The sequence below is a fragment of the Rhea americana genome, unplaced genomic scaffold, assembly GCF_003343005.1.
Source record: "Rhea americana isolate MKP2758 unplaced genomic scaffold, rheAme1 scaffold_335, whole genome shotgun sequence".
NCBI classification, from domain to species: domain Eukaryota; kingdom Metazoa; phylum Chordata; class Aves; order Rheiformes; family Rheidae; genus Rhea; species Rhea americana.
In genome coordinates this window covers 274,126-297,485 of record NW_028186463.1, presented here as the reverse complement: position 1 = coordinate 297,485, position 23,360 = coordinate 274,126, and the positions used below count along the sequence as shown (strand labels likewise).

The following is a 23,360-nucleotide window of genomic DNA, read 5'->3' as shown; positions in this document are numbered from 1 at the left end:
CCTTGGAGGATGTGCCGCGGAGACGGGATCATCCCGGCGGCCTGCTTGCCCGGGGGAGAGCCTGGGTGAGCTGTCCGGGAGAGGAAATTAAAGAAATTAAGTTGGGGTTGAGGCAGGGCTAACGCGGAGGGGAAGGTCGGGAGGGATGATTTTCCTTCCAGCTTTTCCGCCGCTGCTCCCGGGAGCACGTTTGAAGGCCTGTTGGTCCCCAGGGCCAGGGCTGTTTCCATTCCCCCTTCGGAGGCGAGCCAAGGCCCCGCGTTGCCCTCGGCATCGCTCCGGGGGCTGCGAGGGGAGCAGGGGGCAGCGCCAGGGCTGAGCCRGAGCCCGACGGAGGCACCGTGGAAGCAGCCGGGCCGATTTGGAGGMTTTGCTCGTGGGTGTCACCAGGAGGCCGGCGACGTTTTTTGCCCGTCAAGGCGATGGGGAGGCCGGGGGGGGAGTGTAGGAAGGTGTTATGCGACGGGGTAAGCTGGGACACCCTGAGGCAGCGCTCGGCGAGAGAGGTAGACCTACTGCCCCTTCTCGGCCCTGGCAGCTGCCCCTCACAGGCGGGGGGCGACCGCAGGGTCTGCCGGGAGTTGTAGTCCAGCCCGCGCCACCCGCCACTCCCCTCTGCCACTGGCCTGCGGCGCGTGGACTACACTTCCCAGCATGCACCGCGACCCGCACGGCCGCCGGCTAGCCGGCGCCCGGGGCTGTGGGGAGTGGTGTGCGCGCCGCGGAGGGGGCGGAGCTCCGCGGGAAGTCTCCCCCTCCAACAACAAGAGAGGGGGCGTGGCCAGGGCGCTGGCGCCGCGATTGGCGAAGCCGGCGCRAGGGGGCGGGGCCGGCGTTGTTGTCGAGCCGCGGCGGCGCGCGCGGGTTGGGTCCGTTGGTGGGTGCGCGTGCGTGTGGTTCGACCGTTACCGGCGGCGTTCGCGACCGTTGCGCTGAKGTAAATAACGGACCGCCTCCTGTCGCCCGTCCCCCAACGATGCTCGCCGTGGCGCTGCGCGTCGCGGAGTGAAGCCGCCGCGGTCCCTTCGTCCTCGCTCCCTCCCCCCTCGAAGCGGCGAGGCTCGCCCGCCCGCCCCGGCGGCGACATGGACGAGCGCGGAGCCGGCGAGGATGTCAACTCCAACGTGCTAGTGGCCCGCAGTACCGGCGACGCGGAGCTCGACAAGGCGGTGTGGCAGTGGCTGAGCTGGGACAAGGTGGGTGTGCGGCGGCGGCGGTGGGGCCCCGGGGGGGGGGACTACCCCTGGCGGGGCTTCCTCATTGCTCACGTTGCCTCTGCCCCTGTTTTTTGTCGTGTTTGGGCCTTTCTTCCTTCCTCCCCTTTTATTCTTTTCTTTCTTTTTTCCTCTCCTTCTCTGAGACCTTATGCATCTTGTGTTCTGATGGGTTTGTTCTTTCTGCTGAGGCCTTTCCATGCAAGAAGAGGCAAGGTGGTGGGTAGCATTTGAGAGGTAACTGAGGCTGGTCAAAGCTGAAAGAGCTGCTTTGGTTGAGGAGCCTGTCACCTGAGAGGAGGGAAAGGTGAGGCATCACCCCCTGGTGCTGTCAGGTGAAGTGAGGCTGGTATGATGTAATCCTGCTAGTACACCAAGTGCTGCACCTGCTTCTTGCTGCTGCYGCATCTTTATCAGCACAGAAATGCATACCCTGTGAAATTGGGCTTAAGAGAGGATTGTTTAATGCCTTCARATGCAGTTAAAATCAAATGATGTCATTTGTTTTTTCCTTAGCTTCCTGAATCCCCCTCTCCCCCGCCCTAAAATAAAAATCAGGCTTTGGAGATGTAAGTCGGCATGCTCCTTTCAGTTTCAGCTCTGCCAGGGAGTCAAGAGGACTGCAGGCTTGGCTAGTTCTGATTAAAATAGCCAAAGGGAATATGGGGCTGTTGCAATAACAGTCTRTTGGAGGTTCCTTTGCTTAACTCATTGTTGGAAGGAATGCTTTCTTTTCAGCTGCCTTGTCAAAACACCATGACGTATGCTCTAAATAATATCTTGGGAAAGGGAGGAGGGGAAACCGGGACTTGTGCACCAATGGTTTAGGTTTCTGTGTGTGGCTTTTTTATTATTATTATTTTCTTTAAATATTCCTCATTTGAGGATGAAAAACAAGTAACTACTAGGAGAGTGTTCATACTGTTTTTTCTTCAGTTTTATTTTGCCAGGGTCAAAGCTTGAGAAAGCTGTAATTTAGCCTGCAAGTAAAGTCTGATTCTATGTGATGRCTATTGGATGAGCTTTCTGCTACTTGAAAATATGTTCTCCATTTTCATTTTTATACAAATCAACCTTTGCCATCTCTGCATTTTGGACTTGGAGCTGCTGTTGAGAAAAAATCTGGGAATAGTGGCATGGAGAGGGAAAGAATGGAAAAGGGAAATAACCTTCATGTTTATRTACTTGGTAACTGCTAGCCCCACACTGAACTACACTAAACATTTTTTTTGATAATTTTTTTCTACTTTATCGGAAGGTATTTTTCTAACAGAGGAATTTTTAGTTTCTTTTTTAAAAAAATGCTAGGAAAACTTATGCCTTTTAAAGTTAAGTTTTCCAGGGGAAAATATTTTGTTTAAAACCAGCATTAGTGAAATGTTATTGTTTCTGTAGTTAACTAATTGAATGTGACCTGAAGAGTGAGTTTCATTGTAGGTCTTCAGCCTTGCTTCCCTATGTAATAATCATGTCATTTTCTGTAAGGATTCTTGAATTTCTGAGTTAAACAGGTTTCAAATAGAGTCCAAGTGAATTCCAAAGAGTCAAAATTGATTGGAGAAAGGAGGCTGAAATTATTGCCCTTGCAGCAGGGCTGTACTACATGGAGCATGAATAGTTTAGAACTACTTACTGTGCAGCTGCCAGGTTGGGGACTTAAGAGATGCAGTTGCTGTGAGAAGGGAACACTGGGGAGTGCAAGGAGAAACAAGGAGAAACCAGCAAGCCTCGAGTCAGCAGGGATTTGTCCAGTGCCGTTGTATTTCATCACAGACCTAGGAAATGCGGTCTCTTTAGGTCTATAACTTATCAAACAATTTAACAAGGATCTGCCTCTCCTTCCCCACCCCCCAACTTCCTTAGCTGTAGGGACTTTCACTGACTTTCTTCAAAGAAAAGTCTGTACACTACATTCTCACAGCTGTATTTAATTCTAGTGTTTGTCCTTTAAGTTAATTGAAAATTACTTTCTGTAATTCATTTTTAAAACCATGGGTTCTTTTTCCCTTTGGAGAGCCTTAATTAAAAATGTGCTCTTTGTTCTTTTAGATTTGGATATCTGTGCTAAATTCTCTTAAAACTGTAACTGTTATAGGAGGTGTGGGTGAGCTGGGGGGGAACCTGACTTTGTGATGATTTTCTGCTTTCCTGTCATTTCCCACCAGTATCCTCTATCTCCATTATTGTGTTTAGCAACTTGCATAAAGAAAACTCAATAGCTAGTCTCCCTCCTCTCTAATTGCTGTGTCTTTTTTTTTTCTTAGACATGCTAGCTAATAATTTCACAGTATGAGTGGCATCTCTTCCTTGTTCTGTCCCCATGCACAGACTATATAAACCATTAGTCAATTGTTCTGTATTTTCTTCTCCTCTTTTAATTCATTTTCCTTTACTCTAGCTTTYCTATTGTACTCACACATCTGTCATGAGACCCCTAAGGAGCCTAGTTTGCAAAGAACACTGTGTTGCAGCKTGTGTGCCCAACAAAACTGCTTCTGCAGAAAGCAAATGTTAGAATTTGGACCCTGGTTCTAGTAATTATTTCATATGTCTGTCTTGAGCGGCTTTACCCAGTGGCACGAATGTGCTATGTGCTTCTCAGAGGTGTGCTCAGCACAGTAGCTGAACATTTGTTGTGCATAGCAGCAGAGGAGGCTTCCGGTGTGATTCTGAGGATCGAATACTGGCATAACAGCTGGTGCAATTTTACAGGGAGAACAGCATGATTAAGAGCCTGATCTGTTTCATCAAAAACATGGGCCCAAAGAAAGGATTCACAGTTGGCATGCAAAGTCAGAGCAGATGAAGGATGCCCTCTCACTTTCTCTCAATAAGTCCTCAGTCTGTATGTAGAAATGAAGCTTAAGCTCAAGCTGTCAGCTACTGGCTTGTTAATTAGCTCTGTGGTATTGCTGACAAGCCTCTCATTCCCCAAGAATGGTCAGTATTGCCTAACTTTGACCACATATTAGAAAGTACTGGAGGAATGTTGGTACACAGAGCTACTGTAATGGGCTGTTGGTGTTACGGTAGAGTGCATCTGAGAGAAGGAGCGTTTTGCAAATACAAAAACCTTTTAAGCTTTTTTTTTTTTAAGAAGTGAGAAGAAGCTCAGGAAATGAGAAAAGAAATTCTTCAAAATTACTTGGATACACTGCAAGCTGTCACATTGAAGAACTGAAGAGAATTGTGTATCACTGAAATAGTTGATTCTAGGTTGAAGTGGGCACAAACCCACAAGACTACTGAGAGAAAATAAAGAGCTCAGTGAAGTGGGAAATACTCTAATAACACAAGTATTGTGGTTTAGTGCCTGTTATAATAGACTAAACTACATAAAGTCTCAAAACTTAAGATTTATGGCATTAGTATTCATACTGATTAATAAGCTATACTGCTGTCTCTGGTCAAGATTAAAGGCTGGAAAAGGTATGCCATGCTGTGTTAACACATTTCAACCTTCAGATATCTGAGATAAGACTTAAGGATTAGGACTTACTTTGAGGTATAGTCTGTCATTTGTATCTATTTACTTAGTTTATCAATGTCACTTAAGCATTCTGTGTAATACAAGGTCTTTTGTGCCTTTAACTGCTGGTCTATGCATATCTAGGTGGTCTAATAGTTTTAAATTGTTCTGAGAAACAGATGTTTTTGTTCCATAATCAAAATATAAGACTGCTGCGGAACGAAAGTAGTCTCACCCTTCCTTGTTGCTGTACTTCCCCTTCCTTCTCCACTTGATCTGGYGCAAACTTTCATGCAATTGTTCAGGGAACAGTTACAGATTGAGGTGGGAGGGGTGGAYGGACTGTGGTAAACTGAATTGAAAACTATTGTAGTAACACTTCATTTAGAAAGACAGAAACTGTACTGTCTGTATAAAGGATGGGAGAAAATGTGTAAAGGTTTTATTTCTTGTTTAATGTAACAAAAATCTACTTTGACCTGTTTTACAAAGTCTGCAGCAAAAATTGGAAGTATAATGAAAGCCAACAGAATGGTGTTCTCTTATTTACTGGATGCAGGCCTAATAATCATCAGGAAGAGCAGAGAACTAAGGAAAATTTGTGTGCTGTGAAATATCTCCAAATTACTGAACAATGCAATGACATGGGATACTTTGCTTGTTACTTTTCTCTGTTCTGTCTGCTMAGCCACAACATTAAAGGACTCAAATTCTACTCCTGCGTTTGTGGTACCTCTTGCCATTAGTGTTTGGTCTTCTGTGGTTTGTTCTTTTGAAATGCGGGTYGCTAAACAGAGGAATTCTAGCTCTGCACTTTTCTAAAAAATACTTCCTTACAGGTGTAGGTCTTTCAGCTTTCAGTATGCTGAAAGGCCAACATGATGTGCCTGTTTCCCTTTTGGAGGGAAGTAGCACATCAGCAATGGAGCCTGTATGTGCTTCCAGCAGTATGGTGCATCTGTGGTCATCCTGTTCTTAGCCTAATACCCTCTGGGATGGATTGGTAGTATTAATGACACATGGTGCTTGCTAAGGCTTGCCTTGTAGAGGATGTGCCACCTTTCTACCTCTGAAACTCTGATTGCTCCTGGTAGTTCAAAGTACTGGGATAATGGGTTTGATGGTATGCACACTTGACTTGTATGATATTCAGGGCCCTTGGGGACAATTTTGGAAAGCTGTTGTAGGTGAATGGGGCAAAACTGTTTCACAGATCCCTCCAGACAGACAGAGGATATGAACATAGACTATGCCTAAARTGTTCTTTCAACCTGGCTTCCTCTTTACTTATAGGCTCCCTACCAAAAGAAACTGACTGTTACGGAGCTGTTGTGGCTTGCTGAGGGGCCAGGGTTTAGAAGTAAAATAGAACAAGACAAATTGACAGTGTAAATGTACCCCTTAGTGGGTTGGCAGAGGCAAAAAATGACCTGATGTAGGAAACTTTCTACCTACGGTAATACCCAGAACTTGTTACTTGCTCTTCTGTTGCCTTCCCTCTCCCATTGCAGAAACTAGGTTGAGTAACTGCTTGCCTACCATTATCCAGCTGATTTTCACAGAAAGATATTGGTGCAGTTGCTGACCAGAAATGAAACTTCCTCTTCCAAACCAAACTTCCTTTCCTTTTGTTGAACAAGAGGAAATGAGAACCTAAAACTTTTAAGAGAAATTGTAAACGAGAGCTTAATGCAAGTGCCAGTGTTGGTTTTAAGCTAAGTTTGAAAGGTGAACTAGCTATGCCAGAGACAATGCTACGTTTCTGCTTAAGTCTTCCTATAAATATATTTTCTGGTGTGCTTAGGTGTTTGGGACCGAACCTGTTTTCATTTCAAAAAAAGGCTGGAACACTTACTGATTCAAAAGCCTGGCTGACGATGCTTGATGCACTTAAACTCATTGTTGAATTTCCTTAAATTCATCCCTTGTAAAACTATCCTCAAGAGCAAAAAACCTATTTTTAAAAGCTTTTTATCTTCTAGACTTTGGGTTGTCTTGTATTTTTTTTTTCTTTTTCCAGGCTACAAATGCAAACAGTATTTTCAAAAGGCAGAAATGATTGCTGTGAGAAGTGTAAACTGACAGTTGTTTTGATAGGATTTTAGCTGTGAAAACCTAGCTCTGGCAGTAAATACATTGGTTATTAACATGACTAGAAGTCAAAGAACCGGTAAGAAATATTCAGCTAATGCCAAAGAAAAAAAATGGAGAATTATGGTACACTGGTAACTTCTTTGGTGCCAGCCCCATGCTCCTCTTCAGACTCTTTATCCTAATGAGCTATAAAAAAACCTCACAATCCATTTCTATTGGTATATAGTTGGGTAATACATGGAAAACTGAAGCTGGCGAAGTATAACACTGAATTTGGCAGAGAATATAATGATTGCTTTCCAATAAAACCTCAAGCCTTTAAGTGTGTTGGAGACACTGCAGAATCTCAGTTACTGTGTTGGACTGCTGCAGGACCTGACCCCAAAGTTTTGTCATGCATCTGTTTCTGCCAGAGGATTTTTATAAGTAGCTGTTTAAGCCAGTTGTGGATGTTGAGCTATACTTAATCTACTCCCCTCTTCCTAAATTCCATTGTAGTGCCACAGGGCCTGCGATGCACTTAATATTAAGTTCTTGCTGAAGACTTAGAACTAAAGCCTGAGCTTTATATTTTTAAGGGAATGCAAGCACAGTAAACCTGCAAAAACATTTTATAAAGAAAAAGTATTAGCTGTCTGGAAACTGCCCAGAGGTGTAATGGCATTATAATTTCCCTGGGAAAAAATAATATGGAGGTTGTTGTTCTGCTGCTTGTGGAAGTCCTGGAAGGCCTTCATTCTGGATGTCATCTCCAGACATATGGAGGAAAAGAAGGTGGTCAGGAGTAGCCAGCATGGATTCACCAAGGGGAAATCCTGCTTAACCAACCTGATAGCCTTCTCTGATGGAATGACTGGCTGGGTAGGTGAGGGCAGAGCAGTGGATGTTGTGTACCTTTGACTTCAGCAAGGCTTCTGACACTGTCTCCCATGGCATCCTCCTAGAGAAGCTCAGGAGATGTGGGTTAGACGAGTGGACAGTGAGGTGGTTTGAGAACTGGCTGAAAGGCAGAGCTCAGAGGGTCGTTGTCAGTGGTGTGGAGTCCAGTTGGAGGCCTGTGGCTAGTGGCGTCCCCTAGGGCTCAGTACTGGGTCCCAGCCAATGGTCTCCTGGGGTGTGTTGGGAAGAGTGTTGCCATCAGGTGGAGGGAGGTGATCCTGCCCCTCTCCTCAGCCCTGGGGAGGCCTCATCTCGGGTAGTGTGTCCATTTCTGGGCTCCCCAGTCCAAGAGAGACATGGAGCTACTGGAGAGAGTCCAGCGCAGGGCTGTAATGATGATCCAAGGGCTGGAGCACCTGCTCTGTTAGGAACGGCTGTGAGAGCTGGGCCTGTTCAGCCTGGGGAAGAGAAGCCTGAGGGGGGGATCTTATCAATGTGTATAAGTACCTGAAGGGAGGATGTCAAGGGAATGGGGACAAACTCTTTTCAGTTGCCCCACGTGACAGGACAAGAGGCAATGGGCAGAAATTGAAGCACAGGAAGTTCTGCCTGAAGGTGAGGGGGAATTTCTTCCCTGTGAGAGTGACGGAGCACTGGACCAGGTTGCCCAGAGAGGTCTCCTTCTGTGGAGATGTTCAAGGCCTGCCTGGATGCAACCCTGTCTACCATGCTCTAGGTGACCCTGCTGAGCAGGGAGGTTGGCCTAGATGATGTCAGGAGGTCCCTTCCAACCTTACTGAGTCTATGATTCTCTGAGTTACACTATGTCTCTTGCCCATGCAGTAGTCTATTTGTCTGACTCCTACATTCTCCTTGCTTTCACTTTTTTTTTTTTACAGTGAAATTGAAACACTTAAGGAGAGATTATAATAGTCTCACTCTGTCTTGTAGCTTGTTGGTAGTGCAAAACACTGCTTTCTGAGTTGGTGTGAGATGGTCCTCTGCATGTGCTTAGTATGGTCTACTTGAAATAAGATATGAAAACACTGTTTGACCTCTGGTTGCTCTTTACTTCCCAAGTATCAAATTGCTAGCCTCAAAGCTACTTACAAATTAAGAATGCTTCACAAACTTACTGTATTTAAAAACAGTACATTCATGTCTCTGACTGCACTCACATCAAGTTTGCAGATGATGTCACACTGTGGAAAGAGTTGAGGGGCAGAGCTGCCATTCAGAGGGATCTGGACAGGCTGGGGAAAGAAACCTTATTAAATTTAAGAAGGCAACGTTGCCCTAGGAAGCAAGAACTCTCTGTGGCAATACATGCTAGGGTTCAGCTCTGCTGAAAAGGCTCTGAGGGTCTATGAAAGGCTTGGTAGGCAGCAAGCTGAACAGGAGCTGGCAGTTCCTCTGATAGCAAACAAGGCCAGTGGCATCCTCAGCTTCATGAACAGGAGCACTGCTGGGAGATCAAGAAAAGGGGTTATCCCCCTTGCTTGGCATTTGTTAGACTGAATTGAAATACTGCATCTGGTTTTGGGCCCCTAGGACAAGAGAGACATTGACAAACTGGTGCAAGTTCAGCAGAGGGCCRCTTAGATGGTCAAGGAGCTGGAGCACTCCTCCTGTGGGGGGACTGCTGAGCCTGTAGGAGAGAAGGCTTTTTGGGGGGAACCTACCAGCAGCCTTTACCTAGAGGAAGACAAAGCCAGGCCCTTCACAGCATTGTGTGGCAGGAGGATGAGAAACAATGGGCCTAAATCAGTATGAGAGAGGCTCAGACTAGATAGAAGGTGAAACGTTTCCTCTTTAGACCTAGACAGTGTTGCGCGGCCTTGCCTGCCTTGTTTCTTGCATTTTAGGTAGAGAGAACTTACATTGTTTTGTTCTATGGTGTGGGTTTCCCTTTACTCCTTTCCCCTTTCTGTCTGTTGCCCCTCCAGTCTCTCAGCTGCTCCCCTAGGTTTGTATGCACTTCTCTTGCTGCTCTTTTTTCCCTTGTATCTCCTATTTGTGCTCTCCCTACTCCTTAGTGCAGCCTAGGGACGTAGTCTCCAGAACCCTCCTTCTCTCCCAGTGCCTGTGGATACTAGTTGAGAAATGTGTAGGACAAGAAGGATCAGAAAAAGAAAAAAGGTAAGAACCCCCCTCAGAAACCCCACTCTAGCCTAGCCACCAGCCGTGGGTACCTGTTTCCCTGCCTGTCCCTCTTCTGACCCCAAAGGTGTATAATCAGGTAGCCCGAGGCTTTCCTTCCAGGGCCCCTGTGGCTGCTGTCACCTTACCTGCTACCTCCTTGCATACTCCTGACTATGGCTGAGACCTGTTCCCCACCCAGACCATGAAGAACAGCATCCGCTGCCTCCTGATAGCTGCCTTACCCCACCTCCTGGCTTGTATGTGTGTGTGGCTGCAATGGCCTTGGGGCCCTAAGGCGTGGTGGCTACCTGCAAGATGTGTGGAAAGTTTTCTTGCTGGCATCTGAGGTGAGGGCATCTTTGTCTCCCTATCCCAGTGTTAGGCAAACCTGGCTCTATGGGTTGTTCTCACCCCTGTTCCCAGTGGTGCTCTCCTCTCTGCCATGTCTGCATTTGGGAAGCTGGTCTCTGTGTGCTTCAAGGACCCTGCCCTTTGCCATGTGCTCTTTTTTCCACCAGCACGTCATCCTCTGAATGTCAGTAGCTATATGAAGCTTGGACGCTTTGAAGGGTCTTTTGTTTTCCTGTACTGTGGTCGCTTGGATGCATTGCTGCTTTGAGGAGTCCTAGTACGTACTTTGCTGGACATCACGCCAAGTCCATAAGGACTGCCTGTTCCAGGGAGCTGGGCAGTACTCTTGCCTTCCAGACTAAAGGAAGGGCCAGTCTCACTGCTGACAGCCTGTCACATCTGAATATCTCTTTTGTGACATCTCAGAATTAGCTTGCACAGTTGCTGAGCTCAGGTCTGTGTGCACACATACTTATTTCAACAGGCTAACCTGCCAAAGCCACCAGCAGGAGGCAAGGGTCCTTGCAGAATCCTGGGGCAGGGGAGTATCCTGTGTGGAAGAGGCTTTCTCCCTCACGTTGATACCTTCTGATGATTCTTCCCTCTCATGTATTGCTGCCTGGACCCATGTGTATGTGCCTGGCCTCACAGGATACTGAGGGAGAAACTGTTAACTAGCATTCAGACCCAGAACTTCTTAGAGTATTTAGGCCAGATGAGTCTGCAGTTTTCCTGGACCCTGCAAAAACCATGTAGAAGACCTGTCACTGTGCTAAAGTTTCAGGCACTGAGCTTGCCACACCACCTTTCCCCGTTTCTCCTAAGCTCTGTCTCCAGTGGTGATGCTGTACCTTGCTGGCATAGCAGCTGAGGCCCCTAAACTGTGTTCCCTGAGCTACTCTGTTGTCCCCACCCCTTCTTCAGGGGATGACCATAAGAGGTAGGGTTTGCTTTCCTGCATCTTGTCCTCCCAACAGAGGATGCACCATTTCCCATTCTAGTCACCTTGGGGCCAGAGAGTGAAGTGGTCCAAGGTATGCAGGTGGTTCTGTGCTAGGAGTCCTTATCAACTACAAGTGAGGCAGAAAAACCTCAATCCAAAGGCAGTGCAGCTAAAGGATGTGGTAGAATCTGGGGGCTTGCTTGGGGCTGTGACAGTGCCAATGGACAAGTATAAGAGAGAACTTATCAGTGACAAGAAGATATTGCTGGCCCTCATCCTGTAGCCTGTGGGGGCCCTGTTCGTGGAGGGGATTGGACTCAAAGGCTGTCATTGAGGATCCCAAACTTCCCCTCATGAAATACCTTGAAACAGCATATTTAAAACAGCTAGGACTGTGGGATGAAGCTCCATGAGAGTCAGGTACTCACCTTCATTTGGGAGGAGTTTACCTAATGGGTGTCCTGAAGGAGGTTTGCAGGGATCTGTCTACCAAACCTAGCTGGCAGCTGGAGTGAAGGAGTAGGATCTACTTCACCAGAGGTGCCTGTGAAATGGCTGGAGTGGTGACACTGGCTTCTCTAGACCTGTAACATGAGGTGCTAGGTTTTGCTAAGTTTGTGATGGGTTGCATGCTGCATCTGAGGCCTTCAGTGGTGAGACTGGTTGTTGATGTCTGTACCCTGATAGCAGACCTAGAACAAGTGCAGATCTATCAGTAAGCACCTACCTCCCTCAGCAGTCTGGATCCCTGTGGTGGTTCTAGGCATTCAGACATGCGTTGGACTTGTGGGACTGTTGGGAGCAAGAAGTGTCAGGCAGATGTCCTCAGAGAGCTTGTAGACCATCACTTCGTGTTAGGGTCTTTCACCTGAGCAATGCACCTTCCTTCACTGTGTTTGGTTGGAGAACAGAGTGAAGCCATTCCCGGCTGAAACACATCTGACAGTTTGCTATATAGTATCTTCTAGGCTGGCCACTTTCATGGATGAGTAGGCAAACTATTACTGACAAGTGCTGTTACCCTGGTGGAAAGTCTGACCTAAGTGCTTCTTAACGACATGCTTTTGGAGAACGTGGCTTTGTCATATCCTTCCAGGAGCTGTGGCTTGCCTAATGGGAGGAGAGGTATGCCTTTCCCTCAGCAATATGTGGGGAAGGTGCATGTCAAGCTCTTCTGCTGTAACTATGTGTAGAGTTTCACTTATCAGAGAGATGAAGCAGTAGGAAATTGGAGAGCTAGAACCAGAGAGGTGCTTGTCTGGGTGCTGTGAGTGAGTGCTGGGAGAAGTGTGAGGAGCTCTAGGTCCTAGGTGCTGTTGCTTAGGTGCAARTCTGAGTCCTTTAGCAGATAATTGCAGTGTGCGCTTCATACTGGAGAAGAAAAGGATTGCTGAGAAATGCATTGCTCATTTGAGAGCTTATGAGTAAAGATCAAAGGGCAGGCTAACATGGGGGACACTATTGTGGGTGTCTACTATAGGCCACCTGATCAGGAAGAGAAGATTGATGAGGCCTTCTATAGACAGCTGGAGGTAGCTTAATGATCACGGGCCCTGGTTCTCCTGGGGGACTTCAGCCACCCTGATACCTGCTGGAAGGACTACACAGCAAGGCAGAAACAGTCCAGGAGCTCTTACAATGCATTGATGATAACTTCCTGTCACAAATGGTGGAGGAGCCTACGAGGAAGGATGTCCTGCTGGACCTTGTCCTTACCAACAGAGAGGGACTGGTTAGAGATGTGAAGGTTGGGGGCAGCCTTGGCTGCAGTGACCACGAGATGGTGGAGTCAGGATCCGGCAGGAAAGAAGTAAGGCAACAAGCAAGATTGCAACCCTGGACTTCAGGAGAGCAGACTTTGGGCTCTTCAGAGACCTAATTGGTGGAGTCTCATGGGTTAAGGCCCTAGAAGGAAGGAGGGGTCCAAGAGAGCTGGCTAATATTCAAACATCACTTCCTCCAAGCTCAAGAGCGGTGCATCCCTATGAGTAAGAAGTGCAGCAAAGGGGGCAGGAGACCTGCCTGGGTGAGCAAGGAGCTCCTGGCCAAATTCAGACAGAAGAAGAAAGTACACAGAATGTGGAAGAGGKGACAGGCTACTTGGGAGAATTCTAGGAATGCTGTCAGAGTATGTAGAGATGCTGTGAGGAAGGCTAAGGCCCAGTTGGAATTGGGCCCTTAACCCTGGCAACGGATGTCAAGGACGACAGGAAGGGCTTCTTCAGATACATCAGCAGCAAGAGGAGGACTAGGGAAAACGTGGGCCGCTACTGAATGGGGCGGTGGCCCTGGTGACAAGGGATGCAGAGAAGGCAGAGTTACTGAATCCCTTCTTTGCTTCAGTCTTCACTGCTGAGGGCAGCCCCCAGGAATCCTACAGCCTGGAYGTGAGGGAGAAAGTCCRGAGAAGGGAAGACTTTCCTTTGGTTGAGGAGGAAAGGATTAGAAACCTTCTGGGCAGGCTAAACATCCGCAAATCCATGGGCCCGGATGGGATGCACTCACGGTTACTGAGGTAGCTGGCGGATGTTGTTGCCAGGCCGCTCTCCATCATCTTGGAAAGGTCCTGGAGAACTGGAGAGGTGCCTGAGGCCTGGAAGAAAGCCAGTGTCACTCCAGTCTTCAGAAAGGGCAAGGAGAAGGACCCAGGCAACTATAGGTCAGTCAGCYTCACCTCGATCCCTGGAAAGATGATGGAACAGCTCATTCTGGATGTCATCGCCAGATGTTTCTGGAGGAAAAGGTGGTGATCAGGAGTAGCCAGCATGGATTCACCAAGGGGAAATCCTGCTTAACCAACCTGATAGCCTTCTCTGATGGAATGACTGGCTGGGTAGGTGAGGGCAGAGCACTGGATGTTGTGTACCTTGACTTCAGCAAGGCTTTTGGCACTGTCTCCCATGGCATCCTCCTAGAGAAGCTCAGGAGATGTGGGTTAGACGAGTGGACAGTGAGGTGGTTTGAGAACTGGCTGAAAGGCAGAGCTCAGAGGGTCGTTGTCAGTGGTGTGGAGTCCAGTTGGAGGCCTGTGGCTAGTGGYGTCCCCCAGGGCTCAGTATTGGGTCCCATCCTGTTCAACTTCTTCATCAATGACCTGGATGAGGGGACAGAGTGSCTCCTCAGCAAGTTTGCTGAGGATCCCAAGCTGGGAGGATTTTGTGGCTGGCACACCTGAGGGCTGTGCTGCCATTCAGAGAGACCTGGACAGGCTGGAGAGCTGGGTGGAGAGGAACCTCCTGAGGTTCAACAMGGGCAAGTGCAGGGTCCTGCACCTAGGGAGAAATAACCCTGTGCACCAGTACAAGGTTGGGGCTGACCTTGTGGAGAGCAGCTCTGCAGAGAAGGACCTGGGAGTACTGGTGGATGACAAGTAGATCATGAGGCAGCAATGTGCCCTTGTGGCCAGGAAGGCCAATGGTCTCCTGGGGTGCATTGGGAAGAGTGTTGCCAKSAGGTSGAGGGAGGTGATCCTGCCTGTCTCCTCAGCCCTGGGGAGGCCTCATCTCGAGTAGTATGTCCAGTTCTGGGCTCCCCAGTCCAAGAGAGACATGGAGCTACTGGAGAGAGTCCAGCGCAGGGCTGCAAGGATGATCCGAGGGCTGGAGCACCTGCTCTGTTAGGAACGGCTGTGAGAGCTGGGCCTCTTCAGCCTGGGGAAGAGAAGCCTGAGGGGGGATCTGATCAATGTGTATAAGTACCTGAAGGGAGGATGTCAAGGGAATGGGGACAAACTCTTTTCAGTTGTCCCGTTTGACAGGACAAGAGGCAATGGGCAGAAATTGAAGCACAGGAAGTTCTGCCTGAAGGTGAGGGGGAATTTCTTCCCTGTGAGAGTGACGAAGCACTGGACCAGGTTGCCCAGAGAGGTCTCCTTCTGTGGAGATGTTCAAGGCCTGCCTGGATGCAACCCTGTCTGMCATGCTCTAGGTGACCCTGCTGAGTGGGGAGGTTGGCCTGGATGATGTCTGGAGGTCCCTTCCAACCTTACTGATTCTATGATTCTCCTGGCAAAGGGTGGCACAACTCCTGTGGGTCTGCAGCCCATGCAGGGAAGWGGAAGGGCTTTATGGAACACCATATTCTATTGACTTTGGCACCAGGGCCTGTGGGATCAGTTACTGATGTTTAACGCAGGGTATCAAGTGAGTTGCTTTATTAGAGCTGTTGGAATTGGAAGGTTATCTTGGAGCACTCCTTTGGTTAAGAAATCAGTATTTTTATATGAAACTGCCTGAAGCCTCTTGTCTTTTAAGCAGAATCTTTTTAAAGGACATTGRAAGGAAAATCCAAACAATGTACTTGATAATTTCTAGGAACGTCTCCTTTGCTTTCATTAGGCTTCTGTGTTGTGATTAATGAAGTTGGTTGCCATACTAATCCAGGCAACTGTTAAGAGAGGGCACCTCAGTTGTTCAAAGCTTGTGTTTTTAAGCTAATTGAGTTTGGAACTAGCTGCTACCTTTCTTGGCTTTAGCAGCTTGAGAAATTCTGTTCTAAGCAGTGATCTCTTATAGTTTTCTTTGTATGGGTTAATTAACTGCTTAAAGCTATGGGGCATCATCTTATCCTAGCATCACCTAATTGCATCTGAAGTTTGGATCAATAATGTTTCCTGTGAACTTAGAAAGGTAGTGGAATGCTGCAGAGCTTGATTAATCTGTTATACCCTTTAGTGTCTCTAGCTTCACATGATAGAAAAGTGAGTGTTCATGGAAAGAGTAACTGTGCAATATTAGTGACTTCAGAAAATGTACTTTGTATGAAAGCATACTGGGTTTTCTTCTTCACACTCCCAGTGTCTAGTATTAAGTTTATTGTTTGTTTTAAACTGTTTAAACTTAAAACTGTTCAACTTTGAAAATTAAATCTTCATAAGAGCTATTGTAAAACTTTCAATGTGGTGTTTTATTTCATAACCTTAAAGCAAAACAACAAAAACCTCAGATTTTTGAAAATGTGCAGTAGAACTAGATTTCAACAGTGACAGCTACATTTATGTTTTAGCYCTCTTTATTCCAGTCCCTTTTGAAATATTCAGTTTAGTATGGTAAATGTTTTTCATATTTAAACTGTATGTGCAAGAAGATGAACTGATCCAAGGCTTTGAAGCTCTAACTTGGAGAAAAACTCTGAGGAATTTAAAGGATTGTTTCCTGAAACAATTGGAAATAATAAAGATCATGTCATAAACAGTTCTGATAACAATTGTCTTGAGGTTAGATTTCTATTGCTATCAAATATGTAACCCACAGCATGAAAGAGATCATCACTCTATCTGAATTTATTTGTATCAACTCATGTAAAATCCATTCTTTCTTTTGCCCCATAAGCTTCATGTCATCTGTTGAAAGATTTGTGATTTTCTTCTTTAGTTTGTAATTCCCCCTTCTCCCTCCCAGCTTAGTTTTTCTGCTTTTCGTATTGCAGGAAACTTTAGCTAATTAAATGTGACTTGAGTAAATGAGAGTATTTGATACTTTTGGTGCTATTTTGGATGAATCATTTCTTTTCTGAGAAAATATTATTAAGTAACTTCAATCCAAAATTGCATGTTATTCTATTAGTAAAATAAATGCCTGAGCTACAGCTTCAGTAAAGGCTTGCCTCAATCTTGCAAAATTTAAGACCGTGAACTGTGTAATATGCCACACATTATTACATTCTTGCAGGCAGGCAATACTGCCTCTCCTTAAMAAAAAMAAAAAAAAAAAAAAAAGAGAGAGAGGCTGTGTAATTGCATACACAATTTTGCTTTAAAGTATGATCATTTAATTATGATAGTGTGAATTGTTGTTTTCATATGTTCTTGCCATAAACTTTTTCGATTTAGTTTTGTTTTCTGGCTGATCTCCTATGAACAGCCAAAAGAGAGAGACTTTTGTGTTCTGAATTTGATGTTTGTAGCACCCCRTTGTTTTTGTGTTATTTTGGGGCTTTTTTTGCTGCCTTATGGGAAATGTCTAGCTCTGGTTGTAGAGCCATCTGAGAGCCTGAATAATAATGACTTGCCTTTTTATTTTAAGGCGCAAGGACATTAAAATAGATTTTAAATGTACACGTCACATTTTTCAGCATTTAAGATCTATTGTCAAGCAATGGAATACTTTCAGATTTTTGAACTAGTTTTATTTGTTTTTCTTTTTCCTTATGAAAAGATTGTGTAGTTCGTATGACCTTCCTTTCCTGCAATTTTCAAACCCTCCTAAAGAACCTCTCTCCTTGCAGAGCACATTTCCCCATGCTGCAGAGGCTACCTGATGTTAGGCGGTGCCAGATCTGAAGCTGGCTGACCTCTGTATTTATAAATGTCAGGGATATTTCACCCTTGCCTTTCAGACTTCATCTGCCTTTTTTAACCCTTGTTTAGGAGCTCACTTCAAACAACACCCTTTAAGGGAACTTCTTGTGCAGCCTGAGCTATACTATTCTGTAGCAGTCATCAGAATTCATTGTTTTTTACAGCTGTGTATTGACTGAATTCTTGATGGATCTGTGTTTTTTGGCAAGCCTGACCTTGGTTGTAGTGTATGGGAGCTGTGAATTCTGTCTCATCCAAACTGGATGTAGGTAGACGGAACTGAGTTTTTGATGACCAAATGAATTTACAGAACCTTCAAAATATATGTTTTAAGGTACTGTATTTATGCACTTCTTTCAAAACAGCTTCCTATGGGTGAATCACTTCCTGTTAGTACATGTTGTAAAAGGACAGACATCAATATTCTTATGTCATTATTTTTCTTTCTTCCAAAGTGTGTCCAGGGTACTACAGCTGGTATTACTGTGACTAATTCTTGTTAGTATAGATAATTTTAATTTGCCTTATTTTGTCCCGTGCTTCTCTAGCTTAACATGAATTGAAGGTGTAGAATAACTATCAAGAACAAATAGGAAAGCATACATGTGTTCTTTTACACTTGCATGATTGCCAAAGCCATGAACATCCAAGTTTATGAAACTACTGAAAGAATGATTGATAAAACGAGAGTGCAATTTCAATAATCAATGTTGTCTTGGTTCTTATATCCAACTTGCTACATAACATTGCATATGATTGCTTTGTAAGCATTGCTTATGGCGGGGGGGGGGAAGTAATACTATCAGTCCACTCATATATCCTGACACTATAATAAAAGAGTGTGAGGGAGTCTGTAGAATTGTAGCATTTCTTATGAGGTGGGTCTTAAGGTAAATACTGGAATTAAGTCTGTCAGAGATGTGCCTAATCACTGCCTCAGCTGAACTGTAAATGGTAATGTATTGGGTAAATGTATTCTCTCCATATCAAAACAGCAAAAGCTTATATTCTTTTTTCATAAATGAAGTGACTCTATGAAATTGAGTGGGTTTCAGGTTGGAGGAGAGGAACTGTTTCCTTGTGTTGTATTTGGTGAAACTTTTTCCATGTCAAGTGTGCATTCATTTTAGTCATGGGCTTTAAATAATAAAAGTGGAATGACAAAACTTTTAATGTTTTTTAGAGACTTGTGTGGAGTCCTTTTTTTTTATATATATATATATATAAAGAAGCACTTCTGTGCAGATCAGGACTACCCTTGAGATGTCCCTTGAATATTTTCCCCAGCTTCTTACTGTGATTTCATGGTCCTTTACCTTTTTCTAGGTAGCTGTTGGCATTGTTGTCAGATAGGATGCTGGACTAGCTACGCCTTTGATCTAACCTGGTATGGGCTCTTTTAGATAACTGCAGAGCAGTTGATCCCCACTGAAGTATGCTCAGTACATTGYGATATGTACAGACACAAGTAGGTAACTGTAGAGAGCTTTCGGTGTAAAAGAACTTTACAACTGTGGGTGAAATGGTGTAGCTGCCAGGGGAAAATGAGAGCAAAAAGAGAAAATATCTCTGGCTCTTCTGTGTGAACCATAATCACAGAATGGTTGAGGTTGGAAGGGACCTCTGGAGATCATCTAGTGCAACCCCCCTGCTTAAGCAGTGTCACTTAGAGCATGTTGCACAGTATCACATCCAGGCAAGGTTTGAATACCTCCAGAGAAGGGGACTCCACAATCTCTCTGGTCAACCTATTCCAGTGCTCTGTCACCCTCACAAGAAAGTAGTTTTTCCTCATATTCAGGTGGAGCTTCCTGTGTTTCAGTTTATGCCCATTGCCTCATGTTCTGTCTCTGGGCACCACTGAAAAGAGTCCGGCCCCATCCTCTTGATGCCCCCTCCCCTTAAGGTATTTGTAGACATTGATAAGGTCCCTTCCCAGTCTTCTCTTCTCTTCAAGCAGAACAGGCCCAGCTCTCACAACCTTTCTGCATAGGGGAGATGCTCCAGTACTCTAATCATCTTCATTCATCCTCGTAGCCCTATGCTAGACTCTCTCCAGCTCCCTGTCTCTCTTGTACGGGGGAGCCCAGAACTGAACACACTACTCGATGCGGCCTTGCCAAAGCTGAGGAGAGGGCCAGGATCACCTCCCTCAGCCTGCTGGCAACACTCTTCCTGATGCAACCCATCGACCTTCTTGGCCACAAGGGTACATTGCTGGCTCATTGTCAACTTGTTGTCCACCAGGACCCCCAGATCCTTCTCTGCACAGCTGCTTTCCAGCCTGTGCTGGTGCATGGGATTATTCTTCCCTAGGTGCAAGACTTGCCTTTGATGAACTTTATGAGGTTCCTCTCTGTGCAATTCTCCAGATTGTCTGGGTCCCTCTGAATGGCAGCACAGTCTTCCAGTGGATCAGCCACTCCTCCCAGGTTTGTATCATCTGCAAATTTGCTGAGAAGGCACTTTGTCCCTTTGTCCAGATCATTGATGAATAAGTTGAACAAGACTGGACCCCTGGGGGACACCACTCGCTACAGGCCTCCAACTAGTCTCAGCGCCACTGAGCACAACCCTCTGAGCTCTGCCTTTCAGCCAGTTCTCAATCTACCTCACTGTCTGCTCATCTAGCCCACGCTTCCTGAGCTTGCCTATGAGGAGGTTATGGGAGACAGGGCCAAAAGCCTTGCTGAAGTCAAAGGTACACAACATCCACTGCTCTCCCCTCATCTACCCAGCCAGTCATCCCATCGCAGAAGGCTTTCAGATTTATTAAGCATGATGTCTCCCTTGGTGAATCCATGCTGACTACTCCTAATCACCTTCTCTTCTTCCAAATACTTGGAGATGGCACCTTGGATGAGCTGTTCCATCACTTTTTCCAGGGATGGAGGTGAGGCTGGCTGGCCTGTAGTTGCCTGGGTCCTCCTCCTTGCCCTTTTCAAAGACTAGAGAGACATTGTCTTTCTTCCAGTCCTCAGGCACCTCTCCGGTTCTTCATGATGTTTCAATGATCATGGAGAGCAGCTTAGCAATAACACCTGCCAGCTCCCTCAGCACTTACGGGTGCATCCAATCAGGGCTTATGGATTTGTGGGTGTTAAGTTCGCCTAAGAGATCTCTAACCCTATCCTCCTTGATCAAAGGAAAATCTTCCTTTCTCTGGACTTTCTCATCTCCAGGTTCTGGGACTCCTGAGGGCTGCCCTTAGCAGTTATTACTGAAGGCATTCAGTAACTTTGCCTTCTCTGTATCCTTTGTTACCCAGGTCCCCACCTCATTCAACAGTGGGCCCACATTTTCCCTTGTCTTCCTTTTGCTACTGGTGTATTTGAAGAAGCCCTTTGTGTTGTCCTTGATGTCCCTTGCCAGATTTGATTCCAGATGGGCCTTAGCCTTCCCGATCACATCCCTGCATACTCTGACAATGTTCCTGTGTTCCTCCCAAGTGGCCCATCTCTTTTTCCACATTCTATATGCTTTTTCTCTTCTGACTGAGTTTTGTCAGGAGCAACGTAGGCATCCATGCAGGTCTCCTGCCCCCTTTGCTGGGCTTCTTAATCATAGGCGGATACACTTGAGCTTGGAGGAAGTGAGATACCTGAATATTGATCAGCTCTCTTGGACCCCTCCTGCCTTCCTTCTAGGGCCCTAACCTGTGGAATTCCTTCAAGCAGGTCCCTGAAGAGGCCAGCATTTGCTCTCCTGAAGTCCAGGGTGGTGTTCCTCCTTATTGGCTTGCTTCCTCCACGCAGGATCCTGAACTCCGTCATTCATAGTCCCTGCAGCCAAGACTGCCCGCAACCTTCACATTTCCGACCAGTCCAATTGTACAAGGTTTAGCAGCACACCTCTCCTTCTTGGCTCTTCTGCCACCTGTGTCAAATGCTCTGCAGGAACTTCCTGGACTGTTTGTGCCAAGCTGTGTTGTCATTGCAATAGATATCAGGGTGGCTGAAGTCCCACATGAGAACCAGGGCCTATGATCTTGAGGCTACTTCCAGCTGCCTGTAGAAGGCCTCATTGWCTTCCTGTTCCTGATCAGGTGGCCTRTAGTAAACATMCACAACAGTTTCACCCATGTTAGCCTGCCCTTTAATCCTTACCCAGAAGCTCTCAACTAGCTCTTCTTCCACCCCTAGGAAGAGCTTGATGCATCCCAGTTGTTCTTTATGTGAAAGAAGTCCACCATGTCTTTGTAATTGCAATGAGATCATGGCCCTGCAACTGCACACAGATCTCTAATTCTTCCTGCTTATTCCCCATGCTGTGTGCATTGGTGTACAGGCATTTCAGAGAGGCAGTTGAGCAGGCAGGCTTCCCAGGAGGGGTGCAAGAGGATCCTCCATAGCCATGTCCCATATGCACTTCCCTGGCTGCATGCACCTGCTGGCAGCACCCTGACTGGCTGACTACCCTGTCTCTATAACTCCCCCCTTCCCCCATCTTTCCTAGTTTAAAGCCCTCCTTACCAGGCTGGCCAACCTGTTGGCAGAGATATGGATGCCCTGCTTAGTGAGGTGGATCCCATCTCTCCCCAGCAGCTGTTGATCTTCAGGCAGGGTCCCATGGTTGTAGAAACCAAAACCCTGTCACCAACAGCAGTGGTGCAACGAGTTGTTAACTTAGAAAATCTGTCTACTTTTCCTCTCATCCTTTCCCCCCTCACTGGCAGGTTGAGGAGAACATGGCCGGGGCTCCCAGACCCTTGACCACCATCCCCAGAGCTCCAAAATCCTGTTTGATGGTTTCCAAATTGCCCTTGGTATCATTAGTGCCCACATAGAAGAGCAGCAGAGGGTAATAGTCTGACGTGTGGACAAACCTTGGTAGTCTTTCCGTAATGTCTTGTATTTGAGCCCCTGGCAGGCAGCAAACCTTTCTAGACAAGAGGTGAGTTTGGCCGGTAGGTGCCTCCATCCCCTGCAGCTSGGAGTCACCCACAGCAATCACTCCTCATTTCTTGCAGGTGTTCCTGCAAGGCACAGGGTCTGTTGGCCTAGTTGCTTCCCTTGAAGTCATGCCAAGCTGCTGCTCAGCCTGGAGGGTACTAAGTCTGTTCCTCAAAGGCTGCTTACATAGTTCTAGGCATCAAATAACCTGATTTATGTAGTATTCTGGTTTTAAATGTTTCCTTTGGGTAGCTTAGCAGGTGTATATTCTGTTGGTTTTGGGGAAAAATCATAAAGCAATTGCTGTCTTTATGTTCCTTAAGACCAATAAATTTTTATGTTTTAGTGACATGAATACTGCTGTAGGGGTAGAGATTTTATTCCTTTTTCTTCAGAAAGATGATGGCTCTGAAGAATAAATTCAGTGACTTCTGTAGAGAATTCTCATTGCTTAATGCTTGTATCCTGTATTGTGTGTTAAAACTTCTGAAAGAACACAGTTATAGAATTGCAGAAGTTTGTTTTAATTCTCTGGTTTTACTGATAAATTCTTGAGACCCACCTAAATACAATTAAAAATTTGACCGTTAGAATAATGATATAGGTAAGATAGAATACCAGTTTCTGAAAGATGCTGTTATCAATACACGTCACTGAATGAATCTTTCATAGTTCATTTGGTAAATTTTAAATGTTTTTTAAATGTTTTGAGGACATACACTAATAATGAACTGAGTCCCACAACATAAAGTTTTGAGAAGACAATTCGGGAATATTGGTGATGGGTCATAGAATCACAGAATCAATAAGGTTGGAAGGGACCTCTGGACACCATCTAGGCCAACCTCCCCRCTCAGCAGGGTCACYTASAGCATGGTAGAYAGGGTTGCGTCCAGGCAGGCCTTGAAGATCTCCACAGAAGGAGACTCCACMACCTCTCTGGGCAACCTGGTCCAGTGCYYYGTCACTCTCACAGGGAAGAAATTCCCCCTCATGTTCAGGTGGAACTTCTGTGCTTCAGTTTCTGCCCATTGCCTCTTGTCCTGTCACATGGGACAACTGAAAAGAGTTTGTCCCC

General features: G+C 46.1%; 1 protein-coding gene across 1 annotated transcript in view; it reads left to right on the top strand.

Annotated features, from left to right (window-relative positions):
- The first annotated feature begins 858 nt into the window (after positions 1–858).
- Positions 859–23,360, top strand: part of PGM2L1 (phosphoglucomutase 2 like 1) — a 53,357-nt gene continuing 30,855 nt past the window's right edge. Inside the window, exon 1 of the mRNA XM_085311204.1 lies at positions 859–1,196. Coding sequence (XP_085167330.1) covers positions 1,086–1,196 — 111 coding nt within the window. The 5' untranslated portion in view covers positions 859–1,085. The remainder of the gene's footprint in view (positions 1,197–23,360) is intronic.